The sequence below is a fragment of the Trypanosoma cruzi genome, genomic scaffold (assembly GCF_000209065.1).
Source record: "Trypanosoma cruzi strain CL Brener 1047053517071 genomic scaffold, whole genome shotgun sequence".
Lineage (NCBI taxonomy): Eukaryota > Euglenozoa > Kinetoplastea > Trypanosomatida > Trypanosomatidae > Trypanosoma > Trypanosoma cruzi.
This window is the reverse complement of record NW_001849513.1, coordinates 113,030-121,320: the sequence shown is the minus strand read 5'-3', so window position 1 is coordinate 121,320 and position 8,291 is coordinate 113,030. Positions and strand designations below refer to the sequence as shown.

General features: G+C 50.0%; 4 protein-coding genes across 4 annotated transcripts, besides 12 other annotated features; all 4 read left to right on the top strand.

Moving 5' to 3' along the window:
- Positions 1-3,361: a sequence feature (haploid, Esmeraldo-like haplotype).
- On the top strand, positions 1-4,049 carry Tc00.1047053506937.40 (dynein heavy chain, putative; the record flags this gene model as incomplete). Its single annotated transcript, XM_800427.1, has 1 exon — positions 1-4,049. A coding segment is annotated over one exon (4,049 nt), but the record flags the coding sequence as incomplete, so codon positions are not given.
- Positions 3,362-8,291: a sequence feature (heterozygous, Esmeraldo-like haplotype).
- Positions 4,177-4,232: a sequence feature (T-rich).
- Positions 4,429-4,457: a microsatellite.
- Positions 4,507-4,541: a microsatellite.
- Positions 4,688-4,714: a microsatellite.
- Tc00.1047053506937.30 (40S ribosomal protein L14, putative) lies at positions 4,767-5,309 on the top strand (the record flags this gene model as incomplete). Its single annotated transcript, XM_800426.1, has 1 exon — positions 4,767-5,309. One exon carries the CDS (start codon positions 4,767-4,769, stop codon positions 5,307-5,309), a length of 543 nt encoding a protein of 180 aa, XP_805519.1.
- Positions 5,467-5,493: a microsatellite.
- Tc00.1047053506937.20 (hypothetical protein, conserved) lies at positions 5,512-6,126 on the top strand (the record flags this gene model as incomplete). The annotated part of the gene is made up of 1 exon (XM_800425.1): positions 5,512-6,126. One exon carries the CDS (start codon positions 5,512-5,514, stop codon positions 6,124-6,126), a length of 615 nt encoding a protein of 204 aa, XP_805518.1.
- Positions 6,205-6,278: a microsatellite.
- Tc00.1047053506937.10 (cytosolic malate dehydrogenase, putative) lies at positions 6,390-7,388 on the top strand (the record flags this gene model as incomplete). Its single annotated transcript, XM_800424.1, has 1 exon — positions 6,390-7,388. One exon carries the CDS (start codon positions 6,390-6,392, stop codon positions 7,386-7,388), a length of 999 nt encoding a protein of 332 aa, XP_805517.1.
- Positions 7,422-7,497: a sequence feature (T-rich).
- Positions 7,756-7,800: a sequence feature (T-rich).
- Positions 7,884-7,903: a microsatellite.
- Positions 7,921-7,961: a microsatellite.

Genomic DNA, 8,291 nt, shown 5'->3' with positions numbered 1-8,291 from the left:
GAGCGTGGTCTGGCAACACGGATTGGAAGGGGGCACGCGAGTTTTTATCGTACCGTCAGTTGCTGGACATGATCCGTGGATACCCCACCGATAATGTGAAGCCTTCCATTTTGAACAAGATTCAGAAGTACGTCAATGATGAGGAATTCACGGTCGAGATTTGTTCGCTAAAAGGGTCCCAGACATGCGGCAGCCTTTGCGCCTGGGTACATGCCGTGAATGAATACTCCAAGGTGGTGAAGGAGGTTGCACCGATGCGTGAGGCGGCAGCAGTGGCAGAACGACACTTAGCGGAAACAAATGCAAAGTTGCATGAAGCTCAAGAGCAACTTATTATTGTGGAGCAGGAACTGGCGGAGCTGCAAAAGAACTATGAGACTAGTTTTAAACGGAAACAGGACTTGGAGGAAGGGCTGAAAGTGTGCATCCGACGCCTTGAAAATGCGGAGAGTTTGTCAAGCTCACTTAAGAGTGAGGGGGTGCGTTGGGAAGAAAATATTCAGCAACTGCAAGAGCGAATAGAATTGCTTCCGCTTCAGTCCTTCATGGCGAGCGCGTGCGCGGCGTACTTTGGTGCCTTCACTCCCCGATTCCGCAAGCATCTTGTTGGACTATGGCTGGAGAAGTTGAAGGAACATGAACTCGATGTGACGGCGTTCAGCCTGACCAAGACGCTGGGCGACCCCATGGACATTCTCACGTGGCAGATCAATGGGCTGCCAACGGATGAGAGCTCCACGGAGAACGCCATTGTGGCTTCCCTCTCCACGGCGCCGCGTCGCTGGCCGCTCTTCATTGATCCACAGGAGCAGGGATTGAAGTGGTTGCTGCAGCAGTACGCGGGGGTTGGAGGGGCGGTGGCGGCAAAAAATCTCACAAGAAATGCCGTCACCGCTGCCGTGAAAGTCATTAAACTAACGGAGCCCACGTGGATTCGTACCCTTGAGACGCAAATACGCCTCGGTGGTGTGGTGATATTAGACGATGTGGGTGAAACACTCGACCCCGCCCTAGAACCGCTCCTTTCTAGGCGTATCTTTGCCGCAGAAGGGGCCTCACCTCAAATTAAACTGACAGCCCAGTCTGGCGCCATTGACTACAACCCCAACTTTCGCTTCTTCATTTGTACAAAGCTTCCGAACCCAAGTTATCTGCCGGACATAAGCACCAAAGTGACGCTTCTTAACTTCACTGTTACTCTCGACGGTCTGGAGGAGCAGCTGCTGGGGGAGGTTGTTGCTATTGAAAAACGTGAGCTGGAGGAGGAGAAAAACCGCATCATTCAAAGCATCTCAATTGGACAGAAGAAGCTGAAGGTTATTGAGGAGACCATCCTTGGCAAACTCAAGAACACCAAAGGGAACATACTGGACGATAGCGATCTAATCGCCGAGTTGAAGTCGGCACAATCGAATGCGCGGGTTCTTAGCGAGAATCAAAAGGAAGCCAATGAGAAGATGAAAATTATTACTTCAACACGTGACCGTTACCGTGACGTGGCGGTACGTGCCTCCGTGATCTTTTTCGTCCTTGCCGACATTTCCCGCATTGATCCCATGTACCAGTATTCTTTGCAATTTTTTGTGAAGCTGGTCCAGCATGAGGTGCTGGCGACCGAGAAACCGGCAGATTACTCGGAAGAAAACCCGGTGATGCTGCAAAGACATCTTGGAAACATTATTTTAAGGCTGACATTGTCCACATACGAGCAGGTCTGTCGTGGTTTATTCAACAAGGATAAAACAATCCTTTCACTTCTTATTTGTACCGCCATTGAGCGTCACAGCCGCAGATTGATGGAGGATGAGTGGCAGTACTTTATCCGGGCTTCTGCTCTCGTACCCAATGAGCTGCCGCCGCTGCCACCGGGTCTGTCGTTTCTATCGCGGCAACAGTGGGAACTCACAGTTGCACTTTTTCGCAGTGTGTCTTGTTTCCGCAATCTGGAGGGGCATCTGGTGGATGATACGGATTCATGGAGAGAGTTCATTCAGTCGGACGCGCCCCAAGATGCCGAATTGCCGGGCAACTGGAGCGAGAAGTTGAACGCCTTTCAGCGGATTTTATTGATTCGCTGCTTTCGTGAGGAAAAGTTGTTTTTTGCACTGACGGACTATGTGCGTTGCACGATGGGGCCGCGTTTTGTGGAGCCGCCGCCATTCAGTTTGGAGGTGGCGTTATCCGACAGTTCCCCTACGGTGCCCATTGTGTTCATTCTCTCGCAGGGGGCGGATCCAATGGGGGCGCTGCAGAACTTCGCACAAAGTCAAGGGCGGTCTCTGCAATACGTCTCGCTCGGTCAGGGACAGGGCGAAAATGCCAAACGTCTTATTGCCACGTGCCGGAAAAACGGCTCCTGGGCGCTGTTGCAGAACTGTCACTTGTCGAAAACGTTCATGCCCGAATTAGAGCTTCAGGTAGCCGCACTGCAGCAGCATGGCGCCAACATCAATGCCGACTTCCGTCTGTGGTTGACGTCGATGCCAACCGACTTTTTCCCCATCTTTGTCTTGCAGAACAGCATCAAGCTGACGAACGAGCCACCGACGGGTCTCAAGGCAAACATGGTCCGTTGCTTCAGCGAAATCACCGAGGAGGAATTTGAGGTCTTTGGTGACGAGCAGCGGATGGGCAAATACTCCAAAAGAACAGCCTTTAAGAAGTTGCTCTACGGTCTATGCTTCTTCCACTCTGTTGTACTGGAGCGAAAGAAATTTGGTCCACTTGGATGGAATGTGCGTTATGAGTGGAATGACACCGATTTCCACGTGTCAAAGCAGTGGCTGCGTCTCTTCTTTGAGGAGCAAGATGTCATACCGTGGGAGTCCCTTGAGTACATCATTGGCCAAATTAACTACGGTGGTCGTGTGACAGACCCTCAGGACCGTGGCATACTGCAGACAATTCTACGTGCTTACCTTCGCCCCGACATCATGAAAAACGATTTCAAGTTTAGCTCTAGCGGTCATTACTACGCCCCACCGGCTGGAAGTCTATCAAGCTTTATGGAACATATTCAACAAATGTCGCTTGTGGATGAGCCTGAGGTATTTGGTATGCACACCAACGCAAATCTTCGATATCAGCTGCAGGTCTCTCAGTATCTGTTGAGCACCGTCGTTTCCACCCAGCCACGTATTGGAAGTGGGGGTGGTGGCAGCACCGGGGCTGAGGGTGGCGCGGCCACCACGCCTGAAGAAGAAGTAAAGCGAAAATGTGAGGAGTTTGAGGCCTCACTCCCGGAAGTTCTTTTACGTGAAGAGGCCGGGCCAAAAAGTTTCACGACGTTAGAGAGTGGCCTTCCTAACTCAATGTCTACTGTGTTGGCCCACGAGATGGTGAAGTACAACAAATTAATTACAGCGATGCGCAAATCAATTCATGACCTACAAAAGGCTTTAAGAGGACTTACGTTACTTTCCGCGGATCTTGATGCGATGTATGAGTCCTTCTTGACAGACCAAGTCCCTCGCCTCTGGAGCGCGGTGGGATATACTTCCTTGAAGCCGTTGGGCTCGTGGTACCGTGACTTTTTGCAGCGGGTGCAGTTTATTCGCACGTGGGTGCAGAACGGAGAGCCCGCCTGTTTCTGGATTGGAGGTTTTTTCAATCCGAGTGCCTTTATGACCGGTGTGTTTCAGGCCTTTTCGCGTGCGGAAGGAGTTTCCGTTGACAAGTTGGGTTTCAGTTTCCAGGTGATGGACGAGGAGGTGGCGAGGATTGAGGCGGGACCGGAGCGCGGCTGCTACGTGTACGGCATCTTCACCGACTCATGGCGATGGGACGGAACGCGCGGCGTCATGGCGGACTCATTACCCGGCGAGCCATACGCTTCACTACCGGTGGTTCACTTTTTGCCAGAGCCGCACCACAAGATGGGCCCCGGGTGGCACTGCGTGCCTTTGTACCGGACTGTGGTGCGGGCGGGTGTCATCTCTTCCCTGGGTGCCAGCTCCAACTACGTGCTGTCCATCGAAGTGCCGACAGAGAAGGAGTCAGACTACTGGCAGCTGATGGGTGCTGCCTGCGTCTGCGCACTCGCCATATAGAACGCCAGGGAACCGAGGAGGAAGGGAGTGAATGTGAAGGAGGCACAGGGGTAAAGACGCAAAACGAATTTGCACGAACAGCACCAACGGCAAACGGAGCAGGCATACAGACACACACGCCGAACAGAAAAAAAAAAAAAAAAAAAAAAAAACGTGGGAGAAAAGAGAAATAGAAAAAAAAAAGATTGAATTTGACAACAGACTACTGTTGTAACTCGCAGAGACCATCATAACAAGAGGTGAAAATTTGTAATTTGGATGTATATATAATGCCCATGGAATGTCACATGAAAAGGGATAGAATGCGACGATGGGAAATATCATGTAATCTAACTCTGAAGCAACCTGTTTTGACCTGTTTAATTATTTGTATGACCTCTTTTCTTTTTGCTTTTTTTTTTTTTTTTTCGCCGCTACTCCACCGCTTTTATTTATTTTCTCTTTCCCTCCTTATTACTATATATATATATATATTTCTATGTATCTATGTATGCTTGCGGTGTGCGCGCATTCATGAATTTAAAACGAAAAAAAAAAAAACGCATTTTGGTGGCTTACGGAGTTATTGCCCACCACTTTGCAAAGACGCATTACGGTGTGAAGTGAGTGCTACCGTCGCTTGATACCAACAATATCTCTTTGTTTGTTTGTTTGTTTGTTTTTTTTTTCTTCTTCTGCGCTCCAACACGTTAGGCAGAAAGGAGCAAAAGGTCCCAAATGGTGAAGGCGAACTATATTCGCGCAGGGCGCTTGGTGCGCATCATCCGCGGCCCCCGTCAGGACCGCGTCGGCGTTGTTGTTGACATCATCGACGGCAACCGTGTGCTTGTGGAGAACCCCGCAGACAAAAAGATGTGGCGCCACGTGCAGAACCTGAAGAACGTTGAGCCGCTGAAGTTCAGCGTGGAATTGAGCCGCAACTGCAGCACACGGACACTGAAGAATGTGCTCGCGGAAAAGAAAATTCTTGAGAAGTACGCCGCCACAAAGTCCGCTAGACGCATTGCAGCAAAGAGGGCGTTTGCAAGGTCGACGGACTTTGAGCGCTATCAGCTGCGTGTCGCCAAGCGCTCTCGTGCCTTCTGGACGCGCAAGGTTTTTGACGAGAATGACAAGAAGAAACCCGTCTCTTGGCACAAGGTTGCACTCAAGAAGCTGCAGAAAAACGCCAAGAAGGTTGACAGCAAGCCAGCCGCCAAGAAGCGCATTGAGAAGGCCCGCGCTGCTCGCAAGGCCAAGGCCGCCGCCGGTAAGAAGTAAGGGTTATGCGTCTCTCCTTGCAATGCCAGTTGAATTACTTTATGCTTTTTTTATTCCATTGATACAGAAATAACTGAAGGGGACGCTTGGTGCTTGTCTGCGTGCGGAATATGGGGTGGAAAGAGAGTTTTGTGCGGTACGCACTTTTTTCCCCTCCTTTTTTTTTTTCTTTTTTTCTTTTTTTCTAGCATAAATCAGGGGAATGGAGAAGGCCACATTCGACGATATGGTACTGCAGTGGGTAGAGTCCCTTCAAGGGATTTCTCGTGCATCAAGTTGCCGTGTGTTGCAACGTACATGTGACTCGCTCGCGTTGGCCCACGGCACGGGGGAAGTGAAGGCGAAGGCGAAGGCGCAGGCGCTGCTGGAGGCCGTGCAGGCATTGCCTGACCCGGAGGAAATGCGTCAGGCCGCACTTTTTGTGGTGCAGGCCCGTTCCGCAAGCTCCGTAGAGGAGCGACTGAGTCCCTACTGCAGGCTGGTTCTACGCTATGGTAATGACCGCGCCGTTAAGCGACTGGCCTCTGCGCAATTTGTCGCTATCGAGATTTCGGCGCAGAATGCGACCGTGACGGAGCGGTGGACGTGTGTAGGGCAGCCGCAGGTATGGAGTGTTTTCAATAGCCCGCGTGTCATCGGGGTGCGCTCCGTCTTTGCGGCCAACGGCAAGGATGTTTTGTTCTCTTTTTACGACGAGGTGGAATTTGATGTCTGCGGACGCATTGAGTGTGTTGCGCGAACGCTGCTGGTTGAATGCCCGTCCAACGCAGAGGAGGTGCGTTCCGTGCTGCGCTTTGGTGATGTGTGTGCATCGTGAGAGTTTCTGTGCCATTTCTCCTCCTCCTGTGGGGGAAATGCGGCCCTGGCAAGAGAAGAAAAAAAAATAAAAAATGAATTTATTTATTTTTTTTTTTTTTTATGAATGGTTCCTTCTCCTTTTTTTTTTTTTTTTTTTTTTTTTTTTTTTTTGCCCCGCCCGGGACGAATTGGCGCAAACAAAACAAACAAAAAAAAAATGAAACGAATTTACTGCGGGCAGAAGAAGTCATTTATTTCAAGCAAGAACAAAGCGATTTAATAATGTTTTTTGAAGGTGCATGCGCGAAGGTGGTCGTCTCGGGGGCGGCCGGCCAAGTTGGGTACGCATTACTCCCCCTCATTGCCGGCGGCCGCATGTTGGGTCCCAATCAACATCTGCAGCTGAACCTGCTCGATATTGAGCCCGCCATGAAATGTCTTGAGGGGATACGTGCGGAACTCATGGACTGTGCCTTCCCACTGCTGGACCGTGTTGTCATCACGCACAAACCGGCGGTGGCCTTTGAGAATGTTGATATCGCCATTCTCTGTGGCTCGTTTCCGGCCAAACCCGGCACGCTGCGGAGGGATCTCCTGCAGAAAAATGCCGCAATTTTTTCAGAACATGGGCGTCTTTTGGGTGAATTGGCCAGTAAAGACTGCCACGTGTGTGTTGTGGGCAATCCTGTCAACACCAATGCCCTTGTTCTTTTGAATGCCTCGAACGGGAAAATCAAGCCGAAGAACGTGTCGGCGCTTACGCGACTGGACCACAACCGTTCGCTTGCGCTTGTGGCAGAGCGAGCCAATGCTCATGTTCGAGATGTCAAGAACTGTATTATTTGGGGAAACCACAGCGGTACACAAGTCCCGGATGTTAACAGCGCCACTGTGAGAGGCGTCCCTGTGCGAGAAGCGATAAAGGATGACGCGTACTTTGATGGAGAATTTATGACAACTGTGCAGCAACGCGGGTATGAGATTATTCGGTGGCGCGGCAACTCTTCGGCTCTTTCTGCCGCAAATGCCGCTGTTGACCAAGTGCACGACTGGGTTCTTGGTACGCCAACGGGGACACATGTTTCCATGGCTGTGTATTCCGATGGTAACCCATACGGTGTGCCACCAGGCCTTGTCTTCTCCTTCCCCGTGACATGCAGCGGAGGTGAGTGGCAGTTTGTCGAGAATGCGTGTGTTACGCCGAGTGTGGCGAAACATTTGGCTGCCACCACCAAAGAGTTGGAAGAGGAACGGTCGGAGTCGCTGTCTTTGGCATTGTAAAGGGACCGATGGTTTTAACAAATAAAACTACTAAAAAAAAAAAAAAAACGGTGAGGAGTGTGAAAAATGAAAGAAAAGAAAAAAAGAAAAAACGTGAGAAAAGGAAGGATCCGCCTGCGTGGATTGGGGATGGACGGGAAAAGAAGACAAGTGAGGAAAAATCAAATACAAATGAGGGAGATGTGAAACAGCAGCCACGTCAGGGGGGAAATAAGGGGCGACGGGTGGAAACTGTGTGTTAGAAGATGTTAAAACAGTCTCCACATTTTAATAAATTTTTACTTCCACATTTTTATGTGTTTTTTATCTTTCAATTCGCATCTGAAATGAAGTAAAACTCAAATAACAATTTTATTTATTTTTTTGTAAAAAAAAAAAAAAAAAACGAGAATACATACAAAAAAAAAAAAAAGGGGGGGAGGGGGGGGATGGGGGGGAGCGGTTTTGAAAGGAAGACTCGGGAGGAAGAGTGGTGTTTGTTTTTTTTTAATCCGTTTGTTGTTGTTGTTGTTGTTTTCTGCAGGGCAGCATCTTTATTTATTTATTTTTTTTTTTTTTTTTTTTTTTTTTTTTGGCGGCTTTTGCCGCCACTTGGAATTGTGGAGGCCTGCGAGGAGAAATAAACTCCCGGGAACTTTGCCTGGCAAAAATAACGGACGGTGGTATCCTTTTATTTTTTTTCCCCCCGTTTTCTCTTGTTTTTTCTTCGATAAATACGATGCCCCGCACGCCGGCCACCATCGCAGCGCATGTCTGACCAAACATCCACGTGGAGATGCGGAAGAGAACCCCAACCCCTGGAGAGGGAGCTGCAGCGAAGGGCGCGAAGCACAACCCGCCACGCAGCCGCCCCGGAACAGCGCGGCGGCAAATTGATCCGTCGCTGCCAAAAATAATTGGCGA